Consider the following 20,532-nt stretch of genomic DNA (forward strand, 5'->3'; position numbering starts at 1 on the left):
ACAACAATACACGTAACCGGTGCGCGCGCTTTCTCGCTCGCTCGCGCCACACATACACCAACACACACCCTCCCGAGCTTGAATGACACACAGAGACCAATCGAGGGCATTAGTATGATCTGTATGAAAGTGGCAATGTCGGCAGGTGTTAGAAATTAAAATCAATGTTGATATGGCGTAATTTGAATTAAATACACTATTTGATTTAAATCAATTTTATTCTGAAAAACCGGAAGTTCTCACTATTAGCTTAACACTTTTATTCTGAAAATTCGTCACTTCCGGTTAGCATTTAGCATCTGGCGGAATCATACGATTTCAAACCTTGAACCAAGGTGAAATGACATGTGATGTTGTACACTGAGCACACTGGGATTAGCACTCATTTATTGACGCTGAATAATGTGTAGCAGGGAATGTTTAAATAACGACAGATGCCAGAATGATGCAATTTAGCTACAGAAAAAGGCAGGAATTGCATTGGACCCGCCCCCCGACAACGCCGGCCAATAGGAGAAGACCTCAGATGACAACAGGAAGAGCAAGCCAAGAATTGATCTCTTCGACCCCCTGACCTGAACTGACCGGTCGGATGTGGAGAGCGCCTCCACTCGCACATTTCATTTTGTACACCACCGCATATTTTGTGTAATTAAATGCTGTTAACTTTTATAAGCTTCCCTTGACTCTTTTCAGTCTCTCTTGCCTTCAGGGTTCTAGAATTGCTTTCACAGGCCACGTCATGTAGACAGCCAGTCACCCTCTGTGAAGCAGAGTCAGACCCACATTTGCGCTGCGTTGCGTTTACAATATATACGTATATTGCCGGCGGCTGAGTACCGGCATTTTACTTTAAGAAGTGCCGGTACCACATGGCTAAAAATCAGAAGTGCCGGTACTGCGTACCGGTGAGTACCGGCCCAATTCAAGCACTGCATATAGTGTATGTGGCATGACAAGCTCTTTGCCCAGCTCCTTGATGAAACGCCGCCGTGCATTGGTCACACATGTAATCAGGGTGTTGTGCAGTAAAGATGGAGTGGGCATTGAGGGTGGCAACATCAAGCACATTGTGCCAGAGCACCATGGGCCTCCTCCATGTTCTCCGCTTGCATGTGAACTCCAGCACCAACCGTTCAGGGAACCATCTGATCCATTGTGTCCACTCCTGATTTTGTTATGTTATATTACTGAATCACTTCTGGTTTCTTCTTTACACTGTTGTCATCCACTGCTCTGTCATCGTGCATGGTGCTCAGGAGGACAACAGCTTTCCCCTTTTTCAGCACATAGCTCACCATGGTCATGTTGCCAATTAATCCAGATTTCTGAGCTATGCTTTTCCCTCAATTTTGATAGCTTCATGACAGGCGGTATGTCCGGCTTCTTCTGACGAAGAGTCCCCACAATGGTCAGGTTCTTCTCAATGAGCTTTTCAGCCAGAGGGATACTGGTGAAGAAGTTGTCCATTGTGATGTTGCGATATATAATAATATTGTACACTAGCAGGATTTGGCCAGTTCCTTCCGTGTAATTTGACATAGACATGAAGTCTCTTCCTCACAAGTAATGGATGACAAGGTCAGGTAATGTTCAAATACGATGTACTGTTATCTTTCACAAGTTATTAAATATATTCTTAGGTAGAAGAAGTGTAAAATAAGACGTACATGAATAAGAAGTGCAAAAGCAGCCTGTTGAGTTGTGACAAGTTTGGCATATGAAACGTGGTCAACGGTAAACATGTTCCTAACGGCAATCGTTTACAAATAAAAGCTTCCTATCAAATTCCTTAGTGACTACATGCTAGGTCCAAATCACTGTAAAATAATCATTTATAACTAAATAATTATAGTATGTCTTTTTTTCCTTTTTATCACACTTACATACATTGGTCATTTTTCACCCATGTATGTAAACCTGATTGTAGAAATACAAAAACTATTTTATTTCCTACATTAAGAAAGGTAGAATGAAAAGAATGTGTTGTGATCAAAAAAGAGATATTTAAGGAATACTTGGAATATTAAATGGTTAAATGAATTAATTTCCAAAAATATAGCTAAGAAACACTCACCCATGCATCAAATAACATTGTAGGTCAATACGGGTCATTTTTTACCCATGTTGTCCCTTTGAAGGGCAGTAATACAAAAAAGATTTGTATTCAAAAAGTAAGAAAGGAAAAAGGAAAGTAAGAATTTGTGATGATCAAAAACAAGTTAATTGAGGAATACCTGGAATTCTGAATTATTAAAGTAATTTGTTGCAAAGATATTTACAATCAAAACTCACTCGGGTCACTTTTGACCCATGTTGTGTATCAAAGGGTTAAGATGAGTAAACCCACATTTTTAAACAGATAATATATTTTACTCACCGCCGATTTTATTTTATGCAGAAGGGATTTATTTAAGTGAAGCTTTATGTCTCAGTTATAGCGGTCAGAGGATAACATGTGATTCCCTACTGTGATTAGTTGCACTTGTTAGCAAAGTGTGAAATAAATGATATTCAAACTTTTATGACATTTTATTATGGATGTAACGATATACCGAATATCGCGGTATCGCGGTAAATAAACTTCCCAATACCGTCGTGAGACTGACAAAATCTACCGCGATTTAAAAAAAAAATTAATTAAATTTTTTTTTTTTTTTTTTTAAACATTTATTTAACCAGGTGGTCCCATTGAGATCATCGATCTCTTTTTCAATAGAGACCTGTCCAACATGGCAGCAAGTAGGTTACAACATGAAAATAAAACACTATAACACAAAAGGACATCGTATTTACAGGGCCACATTTACACACCTAGAGACATGTACCAACCATATATTTATATCTCGCCATGTCAATAAGCCTGGCGTTAGACTTTTTCGCTGTCCGTCATTTTGACAGACAGGATCGTAAAATATCCGTCATAATCCCTTATTACCCGTCGGGTCTGAACAGTTCACGATAGAGCATGCTCGTGAACTGTCAACTGGGGGGGGGGGGGGGGGGGGCGGTGTTATGCCGTGTGTGCATGCACCTCGCGGGACGCGCACAGCGTAAAGCAAAACCTCCCAGACATGTATTGATCTGTACGGCAAAGTACGGTTTGGAAACTATATAATTTCCTTTTGGAGGGCATGCATAACACGGCATAACACCAGAGCCTGGCTGCGGGGAAACGTTGGCGCTGTTCCGAGTTTGTTCTAATCTGTCAAAATGACAGACTGCTTTCAGATTTTTCCGTCATTGTTAAATAAAATATTCGGTTAACGCGACCACTGGTGTCCCAGCAACATCAGTACCAAGCGAGATAGTTTTTTCCAGAGCAGGGGATATTGTAAATGCCCAAACATCCCAGTTTATAAATACCTGGAAATGTGGATATTCTCATATTCCGAAAAACCTGTCTGATGATGCTGAGTGAGTGACTAGTGAGTTTGAGTTGAGTTACTTGAAAAACTAAAGTGAAACTTGATTTATTTTTATTGCAGGGTCTGATTATTAAATGTCCTTGTTTATTTGTGAGATGCAGTGGCACAAAGAAAATGCTTACTTTGTTTGGTAGTAGGCCTACTGGTAGGTACAAAAACACTGGTTTTCTTGTTCCAGTCTGTTACTGTCACTTTGTTTTTGACACTTTAAAATACTGCTATCCTACAAAAATGCTGTAAAAATCAGATTTATTATGTAATAAAAAAACATTTTCCGAGTAAAAAAATGTTTTATTGAAAAATAAATTTATGATTTTTTTACCTTTATTATTCAATATCGCGATAAATACCGTACCTTGGACTTGTTATCGCGATATTATCGTACCGTGAGTTTTTGGTATCGTTACATCCCTACATTTTATTGAATATGTAAAAAAGTTTTTGCCAAGAGACTCTATAGGCTTGTAAAATATTTTTGATGTATTAATTATATATATCTCCCTTTAATATACGCCTGGTACATTATCCAAATATTATTCATCAAAGATAAATTGCATTTTTTATCTCCGATCCTTCTCGAATAATTTTGGTACAGTCAGTACCAGAATGTGGGACAGAGATCACTGTTTCACTTTTAACAGAAATATGGCTCAACATTTTCCTAATAATTTTATGTAAAATGCTTTGATGGATAAACGTTCACTGTATTCCAAGACGGTGTATTTCTGACCTTCCACTTCTGGGGCTGATACTACATTCACTTTTAAATAATATACACTGAACAAAAATATAAATGCAACACTTTTGTTTTTGCTCCCATTTTTCATGAGATGAACTCAAAGATCTAAAACATTTTCTACACACACAAAATAACCATTTCTCTCAAATATTGTTCACAAATCTGAAAAAAATCTGTGATAGTGAGCACTTCTCCTTTGACGAGATAATCCATCCCACCTCACAGGTGTGGCATATCAAGATGCTGATTAGACAGCATGATTATTGCACAGGTGTGCCTTAGGCTGGCCACAATAAAAGGCCACTCTGAAACGTGCAGTTTTGCTTTATTGGGGGGGTCTGGGGGAGTCCGAAAACCCTAGGGTTAAACCCCAACCCTAACCCTAACATGTTACCCATTGAGCATGTTTGGGATGCTCTGGATCGGCGTATACAACAGCGTGTTTCAGTTCCTGCCAATATCCAGCAACTTCGCACAGCCATTGAAGAGGAGTGGACCAACATTCCACAGGCCACAATCAACAACCTGATCAACTCTATGCGAAGGAGATGTGTTGCAATGCGTGAGGCAAATGGTGGTCACACCAGATACTGACTGGTTTTCGGATCCCCCCAGACCCTGAGGCTGTGCGAAGTTGCTGGATATTGGCAGGAACTGGAACACGCTGTTGTATAAGCCGATCCAGAGCATCCCAAACATGCTCAATGGGTGACATGTTAGGGTTAGGGTTTAACCCTAGGGTTTTCGGACCCCCCCAATAAAGCAAAACTGCACGTTTCAGACTGGCCTTTTATTGTGGCCAGCCTAAGGCACACCTGTGCAATAATCATGCTGTCTAATCAGCATCTTGATATGCCACACCTGTGAGGTGGGAAGGATTATCTCGGCAAAGGAGAAGTGCTCACTATCACAGATTCTTTCAGATTTGTGAACAATAATTGAGAGAAATGGTTATTTTGTGTATGTAGAAAATGTTTTAGATCTTTGAGTTCATCTCATGAAAAATGGGAGCAAAAACAAAAGTGTTGCATTTATATTTTTGTTCAGTGTATATTAATCTGTCAGGAACTTTTATAAATCAAAAAAAGGTTTAGCTTCAATTTAGTTGTCAATCACAAAGAAAAATAGGCTTGAATTAAGAGTCCTTTTTTTTTATTTCTCCTTATAAAATTAAGTTTTTTTTTCCTATCAATGGAATTAATTGTTTCAGCTGTAATCAATTCAAAATCAAACAGTGTGGAGGTGTTAATTTGACCTAGGTAAAAAAGTGTGTGGTTCAAAAGGAACAGCCTTGAAATATGACACACACACACACACACACACACACACACCCCACCCCCCCCTTGGGAAAGAAAAAAAACCATTGCAATTTGGATTAATCCTGTCATGTAGGTCCCACTCGCTGAAATGTGCAATCTCCCTGAAGTGTATTATTGTATTGTGCATTATCTCAACCTTTCAGACTTCTATACAATCCTCTTACAACAAGTAGTCTACAGTAGGGACATGTAGGTGTCATAGCAGCAACACACATTTTAAAAGAACTTCTGCATGGCCTTAACTTTTCAGAACTGGCATTTCTTGCATAGAATTGTATTTATTTTTTTAAACTAGATTTTTTTTCTTGTTACCTTAACCAGCCGTAGAATGTGAACCGCTATACGACAACAACATATGCAGCCATACATATGAACTGAGGCTTGCGATAAAAAGAAAATAAATAAAGGCACCAGGTATGAAAAAGATAGATTTATTTAATGACAAATTAAAACAGAAAAAAGTCAGGGAGTTGATGGGGAGCAGCGACATTACTGAGACTCCACATGAGGAGAAAGGGAGATGATTGGCTTGACTTCCCTCCCTCAGACATAACAAGAAAAAAAAGAAAAGACTTACCACACAAACAAGAGGACGGAGAGACAAATAGATGAGGAAAAAACAATCCAACTCGGTTGCGGGGGTGTGGTGGGGGGGCACAAACCGTCAGAAGAACAACACAACTTGCTTTTTAACTACAAACACTGAAGTTTATCCACAAGTTTTACAACTGCTTTTAAATTTTTCTTTTTAAAAGTCGTTACAAAAAATGATAATTATGATAATCCCCATTTAATAATAACAATAGCAACATTGTAACGATAGAAACTGTCCCTCGTTCCTGGTTGGGTGTTCAGTCATCAGTGGTTGAGGCAGAGGAGAAATGAAAGAGCGAGAAGGGAGAGAGAGAGCAGGCGTTTTGCCACATATCCATCTCGCACACACACACAACACACACAAACACACACACACACACACACACACACACACACACACACACACACACACACACACATACATACATATCAGGAGTTCTTCTCTCCTCTCTTACAAAAAAAAGACAACTAAAATAATTAAAAAGAAACAACAGACTCCAAAAATAAACCCCAAAAGAAAACTGACTCAACTGAAATGTTTTTCTTTCCTTGTTCTGAAAAAAAAAAAAAAGGACCCCTCCAATCCTCGGTCAAAATGCTCCAACACGCGATCAACTCATCCACAGCAGCCTGTAATGCAGGGTGTGTTTTCCTCTTTTACCCGTCCGCTCCCATGGAAGTATTATTCTCTTTTATAATCCAGGGCCGGTGTAGCTGCGGGGCTTTCCTAAATCCATACCATGTGAGAGCGGGAGGAATAACTAGCAACGACGGCGATCTACTATTTAAAGAGCGTCACAATCTTCAGCCTCGGGTGGAGCGGGTGACGGATGATCTGTGGAGCGTCTGCAGTCCGGCACATAACTGGGTAGCCATGGGTGCTACAGCCGTCCAATCACAGGTGGAGATAAACATCCCAAATCTGCGATATCCCGGGCGCTAATAGATGAAAACACGGGTGTGGAGCGTTTAATCCAAGAGGGAGTTTGAATACAAACAGCGGGGGGGGGGGGTGTTAGACCGTACTGACCGGGAGTCCGTGTTGTGATATAGCTTGAGCCTTCCTCAGTGTGAATCCGCCACGGCACGTTCCGGAGCGTCTCTGAGAGAAGGGCGGGGCTGTAGTGTGTAAAACGTCAGAGGATAACGGAGGGGAAGTAGACAGCGACTAACGCGGTGTTTGACAAACAGCTCGTCAGTTTGTGTGTGGTGACCGAGAGAGGGCGGGACCTGCATGTGCGTGCATGCGTCTCACATATATATGTTTAGAAGTCCATCACTACACAGTTTTTTTTCCTCGTGTTGATGCATTCCTCCATTCCTCCATCCATCCATCCCCACCCCTTGGCTGCCCGATCAGACAGTCCAGTTCCACGTCTCAAGGGGTGAGACAGAGAAAGGGGGTGGGAGGAGACGCTGTGAAGTCACAACGAATTTGACCCCCCCTTAAAAAAATGCCCCCCGGACAATCTGTAACTTTTTGACCCTCTTTTTTTCTTCAAAGTTTTTCTTAGCACATGGAGATGGTGACGTTGATCCCCAGGTTGCCGTTCTCTGCGAACAGCTGTGCGATGGACGTGTCGAACACCAGGCAGTCGCTGTTCATGATGGCCGTGGCGATGCCCTCGTGGATGGAGCGCGGCGTGGCCTCCCAGGTGAGGCGGCGCCGGTGCCCGTTGAGCTCCAGCCGGTAGGCGAAGTTCTCCGCCTGCTTGCGGGTCCCGATGAGCTGCACGATGGCGAAGAACTGCTGGTGGCCGTCGTACTTCTCCTGCTTCTCCAGCACCAGCATGAAGTGGAAGCCGAAGCAGGACTGCATCATCACCCAGTCCACGGCGCCCGGCAGGTTGATGTCCGTGGCCAGGAACACTATGTCCTCCCCCTGAAGGACACACGCAAAAACAGGGTTCAGTCATCGTGTCCCAACGCTACAATACTGTCTCTAAACCTCAGAGCTGTTTGAGAATAACTCTGTAGACCATTGTTAGGAAAAGTGCTGTATGAAAAAGTGTATCATCCTCATCTACTTTCACATGGAAACCAACAATGCTTATTTTTTACATTAGACTGATTATTTTCCCGAATTCACTGGAACAATATTAAATAAGAGCAGACATTAAAGTAGTTCTTTATCACACTCTCCATGTATTATTCCAGTGTGCTGGTAGATTTAGTGATGTCATAGGGGTTAGTGTGATTGAAAAGGCCAACTGGTTTGGTGTAATGACGTATTTGAAATGTGTTTGAAACACATTGAGAAATAAAAAAAGAGGACAACATCAAAGCAGCAGGGGGGAGTCACTCCGAGTGAGAGCCTACATTTCTAACAATGCTCTAGCTTGGAGGAATACATTAGTAGCTACCAAAGGAGGGATGACAGAGGGATGACATCATCAGCAGGGTCATTTTCTCTCCAGACCGAGAGAAGACTGTCAAATAAACTGACTTTGATATCAATTACGAGTGTCCTTTTGATTTGAAATTAAATTCACACTGATGCTTCCTCATTTTTGGGAGTTAGTGCCAGATTGAAATAAAGGAGCAGACTGAGCTCTTACAACTAAGAAATTGCAAACAATATTAGAAGATTTTCGTAGAGCCGGAGTTTGGCTAGTGATAAAAGCTAACTAGAAATGATAGGATACCTGTACTGGTGATTGACATTTACTAAGGAGTAACCTCGAACAAGTCACTCTTTCATTGTGTTGTGAAGCAAATATCCCCTTTGACTCATTTGTTAAAGGTGTCATCTTTGCTTTGACAAATGTCACCGTGCCCCTTCATGACTCTCAGTGAGTAAAAGAAGCTGAATGAGAAGTCTGACCTGCAGCGTGGTGATGGACTTGTGCTGGTGCATCAGGTGGGGCATGACGGCGTCCAGGGAGCCCTGCCACTTGCAGGAGGCCCCAGGGCAGGGGCAGGAGTACGGCCGGAACTCGCAGAGCTCTTCGTGCTCCGTCTTGTCCGTGTGGGGCAGGGTGACCTCGCAGCCCGACGAGGCGTACTTGCAGGGGAAGAGGACCGAGTTGGCCACCTTCTCCATGGCCAGGTTCCTGATGGAGCCCAGGGGCCCCCGGCAGGTGGGGCAGCAGGTGAGCTTGGGCCGGCAGTTCGAGCATACCTGGGAAGCAAAATGTAAATCAAGTGAGTTTCTTCAGCCACAAGTTAGGAGTGGATTGTCAAATGTCAAGCAGCCAAGATTTGTTTGCATAGTCTCGCTCATTTTTGATGGACTCGGGCTGGCTAAATATACAATTCTTAATTTGCTATACCTTTTGAAGTACTGACCTTTGAGTCTGTGTCATAGAACACGTTCTTTTAAATGACACTGAAGGTGAAGAGTCTGGGAAATACAGTCTGCTGAATCAATCCACACATTTGGCAGCCATGATGAACTGTTAAAGGTCCCATGTCATGCTTTTCTGGTTATTACCCGTCCCCCTGTGTGTTATGAAGGTTTTTATGCATGTAAACGGTCTGCAGAGTCAAAACCCTCAAAGTACACCCTATAGGGAGTAAATCTCTAACACAGAAAATACCTCCCCAAAACGCCTCGTTGGAGATACGTCACTGTCCATTTGATTCTTCCGGGTACGCATGATGTCAACCGTACCCGGATCGAAATGGACCAATCGGTGGAGTCGTTACGTTACGTCACGTCCGCGGAGCCGTTACGTTAAGCCCCCGCTGATTGGTCCAAATTGACCAATCCACGGACTTCCTCACACACACACTCAGTGCAGGCAGCTCTGCTGATTTCTCCTCCCTGGCTGCAGGCTGATAACAGACAGTTGGGATCGCGGCGAAATTCTCTCTGCAGACCCATTCTGACAGTGCTTATCAACCTTTTTCTTACTCAATATCAAGCCACACTTATTGTTTTTACTTCGGCTGTGACTTTGTGTGCGCTCAGGGTGAGTTTGGCTGTGTTTCGCTGTGTATCGCTAAACAAGGAAACAACACCTCCACGGAGCTCAGCGCGATTCTCAACGTACCGACCAATCAGAGCACACTGTGCTCACAGGGAGGGTGGGGGCTGGAGCTATTGGAGCTACAACGAGCCGTTAAAGGCAGAGAGTGAAATTCAGTGAATACACAGTTTACAGAGATGCTGTATGAGAAACCAAAGTGATTTTGGAAAATTGCACAATATAAATCTATTCTAGTAGACCTCAACAATGGAATTATGATCAATGGAAATGGCCATGACATGGGACCGTTTAATATTCGCAGCCAGATTTGAAGCATCTTTAAAGATGACTATTTTATTTTATTTTGAGATTTGGAACTACTTCCTCTACTCGTGTTCAAAAGTGATTCAATATGTGATGCCATCAACTATAAAGCATGAGGCTGCTGCATAGAAGATACATTGGGACACATTTTATAGACATGTTCATTTTATTTGTAATATTGGTAACAAATATTTTGTGGGATTCTCATTTATTTTTGATGACATCACAAGATGCAAGACTTTTAGTAGCTGAAGTTCAAGCATATTCATTTAATATGTTAATTGTCGCAATGATTGGGCATAGCACAAACACACAGGTAGCCGTAGTAAAAGCAGTAGCAAGTTCTCAATTACTTTAAATGCAGTCAACAAATGTAGTCCTAAAAAACCATGGTGACCTTTAATTTGATTATGGCCATTAAATGAGCACAAATAAAGCCTCACTTGTTTGACAGCAAAAAGCAATACAACTACTCAATCCATGGGGACATTTTGTTTCGTTAACACATTTAACTTTATGCAGTAGTTCTACTAAACCCACACACCCATGGGTTCTAAAATGTGGTGCATAGAACAAGCAGCTCATTGATTGGCTATCGTCTTTTGTCCATGTCTGAGTTCCTTCAAAAATACAATTGGTAAAGTTTATCCACTGCGATCCAAACTGTAGAACACACTACCCAGAAAACTGAAACGCAAACTCGGTGGACATTCTTAAACAAAAGCTGAAAACATACTTGAGTACAAAGCTTTTAATTAGCATTACCTTCTTCTACTGATTTTTATTTTTGAATTAATTTGTGTATATTTATTTATTATTTGTATCTTATTTCTTTTATCTTCTATCTTAAAACATTTCTTTTTTACCGAGGACTATTGGATTTAGTATTGCACTTGTATGTATCACGTAAACATGCTGCATGTGTGCTAAGAGGTTTGACATTTGACTTGAATTGAATGTCCTTTTGTTGTTTGCTAAGCGCTTTAAGCTGCATCCTGTGTATGAAAAGTGTTGAGAAAATACAGCTTTACTTTCATTGTATAAGTAGCAGTACATACCAGGTGTCCGGACTGGCACTGCAGGATGGGGGGGAGCACATAGTCGAAGCAGACGGGGCACTCGAACAGGCTGGCCAGGTCGCTGTTGGAGGCCGTGGTGCCTGACAGGGTGGGGACGCGCTGGGAGGGGGGGCACTTGGAGGTTCCAGTGGGCAGCGCGGTGGCAGTCTGGCGACTCATTTCTGAAGCAGGGAGAGAAGAGAGGGTCTGATAAGGGTTTGAGCAGATTATGAAGCACTATATCAGAGGTACAAAACTCTGTGTCGTTACTTACTGCACATCTGTGAGTTCTGACCTCTAAGTCCCTTGCTGTTTACCTCTGACACATCTACATCAAAACTGATGGAATCGGCTAAAAAGGAGAGAGTGTTAAAGAGAAGGATGGGAGGCGGGAGGACCACATGGTGAACTTCAACATTGCTTTTATCTTGAGATGGAAGTATAAATACAATTTCTTTATACTGTTTTTTGTTGTTTTTCATTGATAAATAATACTGTAATATAGAACTCTCACCCAAGATATTGCAGTTATTACTTTTTTGTAGAACTCTGTAAGCAAGACCGTTTCAAATCTAAGACTTCAAAAAGTTATCATCCTCATCATTTCAGGTGAAAGTGTACAGTTTCAATGTGGCCACCAAAAGAGCGGTGACTGAATGAGTCTTAAAATCCTGAAATGAGTTAGCATTCGACCATATCCTCTTAGCTTCAACATGTTTTTGATAAGATATCTTAAATAAATCACGTTTTATTCAACAACATAAAATATTTCAATTAATGTTCCACTCCTGAATGTCCGAAGTTTCTATGTGTGATAAACATCGGTTGGTAACAAGTGACTACTACTAAAAGTGGTGTTAATAACAAATCAAAGCGAAACATCCCATTGCTTCTGTAAAGGGACCCTTGCAATGTAAAACTGTATTTCCCCCCGTATGCAAAGACGTAACCAGCAGTGGGATTTCCTCACTCTCTCACAGTCAGTCATTGACAGACTTTTGCGTTTATAAGGATGGCTGAATGGCTGGCTCCCACAATGCTGCAGTTCTTCAAACCAATGTGAATGCTTCCTGTGCAGGTTTAGACACAGGTAACTGAAGGCTTTTGGAGCATCTGGACTCTTGAGGGCAGGAGTGGGGAATATTTTTCCTCTCAAGGGCCATATCAATTTTTTCAACATCCTCTGGGGGCCGTACAAATTATTGACCTCTGCTTAACAAAACTAAAATCACCAGATATCTTACCATGACTCACACATGCATGCACGTGCACGGTTATGACATGACCACCACAACAGAAAGATATGGACACAAGATGTGTGCAAATGTATTTAGTTTCCTATCCAAACGTGAACATGATTTAAGTGTGGGGGGGGGGGGGGATTTTTTTTTAAATATTGAAGATAAAAGCATCAATCTGGTGCACTTTGAGAGCAACATTCATTTCATTTCAAACCTTTATTTATACAGATGAATCCCATTGAGATCATTGATCTCTTTTTCAAGGGAGACCTGCTCAAGCAGTTCCACATGAAACATAAAAACATAAATAGAACAACAAAAGGACATCATACAGCATCATTTACATAATTATCCACATAAACAGGTACCAATAGCTTCCGATTGAGTAGCATCCAACCGAGCTTTAAAAACATTTAGTGGCACCAGATTGTTCAGTTTCCATTTAATTTGCAGACTATTCCAAGACAGAGGAGCTGCACATCTAGAAGCTCTATGGATACATCTCTCAACATCCATATGAAACAGAACTGTAAACAGATTTTCTTTATGGACATTTTACAAATCATTCCCCTTTTAAAACTGTATTTCTTGTTTATTAATAACAGCTTTTTTTTTTTACTGTCATAGTATTTTATACCCGTTTACTTTATTCTCTTGTTTTTGTATAACTATAATGATCAAGATGTGCCTTTACCTCACTGGTTTGAGAAAAACCTTCTTATATTCGTTAGCATAGCTAGCTAACCAGATGCTAATAACAACAAAGTTATTGACTGTATGATCAGTATGACAGATGAACAGATCGCCACTGGGCTTACAACTAAAGACTGCGGCATGTTTACGGCTCCTTATCTAAAGTGCCGGAGCCGCGTTCCGGTGCTCTCTGTCAGCACTACACTCACTACGTCAGACGAGACACCACGTGATGACACGTTAGGCTCGTGTTGTGTTCAAGGACCCTGACCTTGGCCAGGAAAAACAGGCACTCGCTTGTTTAATTATTTTGCGGTCTAGATTTCTTTAATTAATTTATTTTTTGCGTGCGTTTATAAATTACCTCGAGGGCCGTACCAAATGGTCTCGGTATACGGCCCGGAGGCCGGAGGTTCCCCACCCCTGCTTTAGGGGTTAAAACCATCTTTACTGCTAAGAAAAAGAAGAAAAAAAGAACCACCAGACACTAAAGTGAGCTCAGATGTGGTGTGCTTGCTGCTGTTTCCTATCGTGCTGAGCAGTTGCCCTGGTAACAGGTTTGTGGTTAAGTATGGGATGGCCTGTGGAGTAGAGAAAAGGAGAGGGGTAGATAGGAGCGGAGTCAAAATGATGGGCAGGATAATAGCTGTGTGCTAAGAAAGAGGGGGCAGCAGGAGAGTGGGAATGAGACCGCGTAGTGTAAACTAATACAGGGTAGGTGGCGAAGATGTAGACAGTAAGAACGAAAACTTAGGAACATGTCAAAATTAGTTAAGAGGATAATGGAGGATGTGAGGAAAAGGAATGAATAGGCAAAGAGTGGCAGTGAGGAGATAAAAAGGGAGGAAAGGGCAGGATGATTGAAGGGGTGTCACATGACATTTCTTCTCTTGGCAGTAAAGGGTGTAGGTGGTATGACTGTGCACGCCTGTGTCCCCAAATACTCCGCTATCTGGCCTAGCTCATCCTTTTTTTAGCCTTACCCAAAGACAGATGCAGCACAGGGAGATCCAGAACACAGAGGGGAGAGGATAGTATGTTTGGGAGGCGAAGACAAAAGACAATCAGAGGGTGAGACAACGCAGCAATATGTACACAGACAGTACTGGGGAATGTACACCCACCAGCCCAATGCTGCCAAAGCTTTAATGATGGCTGGACTATTTGGCTAACTTAGCAGCCCATTTAACATATTAACAGTGTTAATAAAAGATGTTGCTGATATAAGGAACATTGAAAGTTATTTTTGCATGAGTGTTAGGGATTATGTTGTTTAGGCAGCACTTTAGTCCTACTTTTTTCCTTTTACCTCTTTTTGACAATTTGATGATGATTATAAACATCCGACCATTTTAGTAAATCTATGCGAAGCTCTTAAATCATCCTACAGCTCTTCCTTATATGGGTCACTTCTTTATGCTACGTAACCACAGTCAAGGCTCAAAATGATGTGGAGGTGTTACTTCCTAAACTCTGTGTGCTCAGCGTGTTACATTGTGGCCAAATGATTATTCCAAGAATAATCCGCAGAAGTGCCTTTAATGTAAAATATTTATATTCTGCCATTTTCCGCACTGGTGCAAGCAATATTTGTTTTTAGTGTACGAAAGTAGCTTATCACATCACTGAGTTAAAGGGGACCTATCATGCAAAATGCACTTTTGTACGTCTTGTATACATGAATATGTGTCCCCGGTGTTCCAGGGAACTCATCAAGTGTCAGAAAACACAACCCTCTCTTTTCCTCCATACCAAAATCTCTAAAAAAGGGGCTGCAACGGATCTGATCAAAACTGATCCAGATTTGAACACTGTCCTGACGTCAGGACGGTGGCGCTACGGCTAATGGGCCAACTCTCCACCTATCAGGGGAATGTGGGGTTGGGCCACGGCCGGCCATTGCCAATCGAAAGCGCTGGAGACGCTGTAGTACATATGCCAGGCCTGTAAGTGGCGCTGTAGTCTGCCACAAAAGCAGCGAAGAAGACTTCCCTCGCATGGTTGCCATGGTTGCCCTTCTGTTTATTCTCCGATGTGGCTCTTTTTCTCCCTCCCCGAGGCAAGCGTTTGCTCCCGCTGCTGTAATTCAATGCAATCCCTCCCCGTCGAGGCAAGCACTGTAATTCTCTCCATCGGCAGATGACAAACACCCACCTCTCCGCCTCTTCCAAGGGACGAGGGGACCGTGCGGCAGAGTTTCAGTTTTCAGGTTTTCTTTCGCCGGTCAAGATGTCCGTTAAAGTTTAAATCTTCGGGACAAAATTAGAAAAGTGCTTTGTTATTTATTGAGCTTTAAAACAAATGAATAACGACTCTATACAATAATATAATAAAACACGGAGGACGGAGATCTATTTTTCTCCCCCTCCCCTCTCCTGCAGGGGGGGGTGGTCAGCTGCAGCTCACAGAATCAGCCCCTGCAAAAACAGGGCTGGAGAACAGCAAATAGAGCGAAATGAGGCATGGCTAAAATGCATGATCTGTTTGGTATTTTGAAAACAGAAACATATAAATATACCTTATATAGGTATGGCCCTACAATATATCATTTAAATATAGCATGATAGGTGTCCTTTAAGCTATGTTTAGGACTGAGAATACTGATTGACTGCATATTCTAAATAATATACAAAATATTCTCCCACAGGGTTTCAGGTCGGCCCAAAAACAGTTAATGTGAAAGGAAATTTGCTGCTTTTAAATGACGTGTTCATGACCTGAATATGCTTCCCTTTTACGTCCGGCTTGGTAGTTGGCAGACCACCTCTGTCAGTGCATCTGTCGGGGTAAAGCTTCTGCGCACGCACACATGCAAACTGCAGAGGTTAAAACTGGACCTAATGAGAGACAGTGTTAGCTGGATGCAACTGTGTCTGCCGGCTTGTAAACACATCTGCTGTGGTGGAGATAATGCCTTATCGGCTATAAATAGCACTTCTTAGCGGGCTAGCATGCTAGCAGCAGCATTAAGAGCAGTGGGACCAAATTAGCTCAGGACATTCAGCCAGACCAAGGCTATGGTCAGTCGGCTAGCATGCCAGATAATAATAAATTAAACTGAGCTTTGGTATAGGCGGTCACTCACTTGAGACAATGCGATCATCCAAAATGGTGGCAAAGAGTCATTTGCTGTAGATGGGTGGCTTATGAGACATGTATGTATTGGTATGTGGACATACAGTCCAGTTCCTGGTCTCAAGGGGTGAGGCATGGTATTCATGTAAAAGTTTACAACAAGTGGACTTCATATTTAACTTAACAAAAAATCTGATCTTTTTTATTAAACAACTGTGAAACTCGATGAGTCTTGTCACTTAAATGAGAATAGCTGATCCACCTTAATTAAGTTTGAGCTTTTTGCTAACACTGGGGCTAAACCCCTTCTCTTTAAATTGTTTACAGGTAGTGCGTTAGAGACTTAGAAATGACTAGGAGAGTGGTTGCATGTCTTCACAGCCTTGCACGCAACATGTTGGCATTCCGGACAAATTAACTGGGGATTTGGTTGTGCAGCTGGCGATAAATTATGGATTTAACCTTTTTGTGCATGTGGTTGTAGCTGCACAACTCAACCATAGCAGCCCTGCTTGCAAGACAAGGCTAACCGCTAAGGATCGGATACCTAGGGTCGGCTATCGGTAGGAATTTTTTTTGACCACCAAAACAGAAAGATATGGACACAAGATGTGTGCAAATGTATTTAGTTTCCTATCCATGTGGACATGATTTAAGTGGTGGGGGACCTAACCTCCGCGGGGTGTGCTCCCCCGGGAAGATTTTGTATTTTAATGTTGAAGTTAAAAGCATCAATCTGGTGCACTTTGAGAGCAACATCAGGAGATCTATGGATACATCTCTCAACACCCATATGAAACAGAACTGTAAGCAGATTTATTTTTCTATATGGATATCTTACAATTCGCTCCTTTTTCAAACTGTATTCTTGTTTATTAATAACAACTTTTTTTACTGTCATATAGTATTTTATACCTGTTTACTTTATTCTCTTATTTTTTTATAACTATAATGATCATATAAAGACGTGCCTTTACCTCACTGGTTGTAGAAAAAGCTTCTTATATTTGTTTGCATAGCTAGCTAACCAGAGGCTAATAACAACAAAGTTATTGATCAGTATGACAGATGAACAGATCGCCACTGGGCTTTCAACTAAAGACACAAGACACGCAAAAACTGCGGCATGTGTACAGCTCCTTATGGGTACTGCAATTAATGAATTGCCAGAGTGGCGATCTGGTGCTCTCTGTCAGAACTGCACCCCTATCAAACGAGACATAATACCACGTGATGACACGTTAGGCTCGTGTTGTGTTCAAGGACCCTGACCTTGGCTAGGAAAAACAGGCACTCTCGTTTAATTTTTTTGCGGTCTAGATTTCTCAAATGTTTTTCTTTTTTGCGTGTTCTTATAAATTATCTCGAGGGCCGTACCAAATTGTCTCGCGGGCCGTATACGGCCCGGAGGCCGGAGGTTCCCCACCCCTGGTGTAATGGCAAGAACATTAAAACATGTTTCATCCACTTTGAAAAGGACATGATGGATTGTTTTCTTAGTTAACTAAGAAAGTTAATTTAGATACAAATCTCGCCCATCTTTGTTAGCCAACAGCACGTGAGGCTACAACAAATAGCAACAAGCCCAGCTAAAGAGAGTCAGTAGGGGGGATAAACATAATAGCACTGGTTCAGTTGGCACATTGGGGGTAGGAAGTGACACTGCCAAGATAAAGACAAAAAAAAGTACATACAAGCAAGCCTCACCGCCCTTTTGTTGTAAGCAGGTGGCTTGCAAAGGCTTTTACAGGCTGGATTTACAGTTACGAGAACCAGCAGCTCATTAGGGATAATACCTCTCCAGAGAGCCTTTGTAACAACATTACACATTCAAGAAAAAAGGCACAACAAAAAGGTGTGTGAGCTCATGTTTTCACCCCCCCTATTCTCTCAGAGGAGACAGAAAGAGTGAGTCAGCTAACCAGATAGAGGGAGCGCAGACAGCACAACTGCTTTGTGTCGAGGGGGAAGGAGGATGACAGAAAGAAGAGCAGACACAAACAATGACTGGGCACAAAGTCCTGTATTCAGAGTGCAACATCATGGTAAAAAGGGAAAGTAACAACTATTTTGGGTTTAAAAGTGTGTTATTACAGCATTTCTTTACATAAAGGCAAACTTGCACTATTTGATCTGTTTTATTGTGTTGCACCGTAGGAGGAGCCTGTGACCTAACATGTTCATCGACATAACTACACTGTAGCTATGTACGAATGACAATAAAAGCCTTGAAACTAAAAGAGGTATTAGAAGAGATAAACATCTATGTGTTAGAAAAAGTAAATGGTGCTATATCTTGGTCGAAAGGAACAAACTTGAAATCTGGTTGAAAAAAAATCCCACTGTAATAAAACCAGGTTCCTATAGCTTTAGGCAGGCTTTTGAAAGAATAATTCACAACATTGTTGATCACAATACCAAGCAGTGTTTCCCCTAGGTTTACTGCCTTGGCAGGGTGCTGCTCGGGTACCCCGAACATTTTTTATCCTCTGGAGCAGAGAGAGGAGCTGTGGATTATTGTTATTGATATCGTACAGTAACGAAATATTTGTACATAAAAAGTAATAAAGTACAGTGTTACACTGTACTTTATTACTTTAATTCAAACTGTATTTCCTTCTTATCATGTAGCCTACACTTCTTCCTTTCAATGATACATTTAAATCATCTGACTACAGCATATAACATACCTGCTGCAACCCTGTGCTGCTGCTGCTTCTCTCTGCCTCATCCTCTATTGTTGGAGGCAGCTCCACCTCATCTGATCTCTGATATGAAAGCAATCTTGTTATGATCATATTGAGCTATCGGTGTGATTCTAACATTAAAACAAGCAGTCTGCTTGTCATACATTGCTGACGATACATTTTAAGTGGCAATTTGTTGAGTCACTGCCGCTAAATGCCCATAGCATCAAGCTAGCAATGCAATGCAATCCTGCATTAGCCTCACATCAACAGGTGTAGACAGAACATCCAATTATCCTGAGCTAATTTACTGAATAAACCAACTCACATCTCCTGTCTTTTTTTTCACCTAACTCATTAGACTATTCTTCTGCTGGCGTTTCATTGTGGTTTTCTGTCAAATTCAATACTGTAGTTCAAAACCGCGGTACCTGCTCACCATCTGTGAGCTATTTTTAGAATGCGCACGCTACGTTCATTGTCGCGTTCGCGCGCGTCCACCTGGGCAGGCTGTTTGTGTCCTTCTCTCGTGACGATAACGGCTTGCGGTTAAAAGATAAGAAAAAACAAATTTGAAACTGGGGGGGACACAAACAGCAGAGCTGTTGTTCTCCTCCTTTCCTCAGCTCTTGTCTCTGATTGTGAGTGTGTGCATGTGTGTGTGGGGGGGGGGGGGAGCCCCGCCCTTCGGAAACAGAGCAGAGGGAGAATATGAATACGCAAGGCAGTGGACACAGAAACATGCACATTGGATAAATAACATAGGCGTTTAGTTTATTTAATAAAAGAGCACATGTTCAATGTGAAACGTGACCGTAGATAGATTACTTCAGTTGCAATTTGGTGCTATATGTATATATATATATTTTTTTAAATAATAATAATAATTAAAAAAAACTAATAATAAAAATAAAAAAACTTGAATTTCAGTCAGGGCGCGGGGCTCCGTTGGCAGGGCGCAGCGCCCCGCCAAGATAATGGTAGGGGAAACACTGCCAAGTAAGGCCAACATTTTTTAATGATTGGTGAAAAATGCCTTTTTAGACTTTTGGGGGATACTCGGAAAGCTTCTTGTGTAGGACAAAGAGACCTACAGAAAAAACCCAAACCGAAACAAATACCAACCTTCGTCCATAAGATTTCCAAATAAGGCGGTCGTCTTCTCTTGAAATGTGGGGACCTCTGAAAAGAGAGAGGAGGGAAAAACAGAGGGTAAACAAACATGATTTAGAGGATAAAAGTTAAAAAAATACTGTCTGGAAATGATGCCAAACAATTACTCCACTACCATACGTTTACAACAAGCATGAGGTCACAGATGTTTACCACAGGCTGAAGGCCTGGCTCTGTCATTTCTGACAGAATATCACATGAAGCAGATCTTATTTACACCATGACAGTCTCATGTTTATGGGTTCCATCTTTGCTGTGCCATCAGGCCATCAGAGGAGGAAAGGCACTGC

General features: G+C 41.8%; 1 protein-coding gene and 1 long non-coding RNA gene across 5 annotated transcripts in view; both read right to left on the reverse strand.

The window, feature by feature from the left end:
• The window catches only part of LOC307038538, a 295,724-nt gene that overhangs the window by 114,081 nt on the left and 161,111 nt on the right, over nucleotides 1–20,532 (reverse strand). The window lies entirely within an intron of this gene.
• siah1 (siah E3 ubiquitin protein ligase 1) overlaps nucleotides 5,902–20,532 on the reverse strand; it is a 33,781-nt gene continuing 19,150 nt past the window's right edge. For 2 of the 4 annotated variants that reach the window (XM_079681787.1, XM_079681785.1), the window contains exons 2-6: nucleotides 20,195–20,251; nucleotides 11,648–11,725; nucleotides 11,374–11,555; nucleotides 8,905–9,201; nucleotides 5,902–7,962 (exon numbers count right to left, since the gene is read on the reverse strand). In XM_079681787.1, coding sequence (XP_079537913.1) covers nucleotides 7,591–7,962; nucleotides 8,905–9,201; nucleotides 11,374–11,555; nucleotides 11,648–11,725; nucleotides 20,195–20,204 — 939 coding nt within the window. In that variant the 5' untranslated portion in view covers nucleotides 20,205–20,251 and the 3' untranslated portion in view covers nucleotides 5,902–7,590. The remainder of the gene's footprint in view (nucleotides 7,963–8,904; nucleotides 9,202–11,373; nucleotides 11,556–11,647; nucleotides 11,726–20,194; nucleotides 20,252–20,532) is intronic. The other 2 variants (XM_079681788.1, XM_079681786.1) reach the window with 1 other exon arrangement.

The sequence above is a fragment of the Notothenia rossii genome (assembly GCF_949606895.1).
Source record: "Notothenia rossii genome assembly, chromosome: 5".
Taxonomy (NCBI): domain Eukaryota; kingdom Metazoa; phylum Chordata; class Actinopteri; order Perciformes; family Nototheniidae; genus Notothenia; species Notothenia rossii.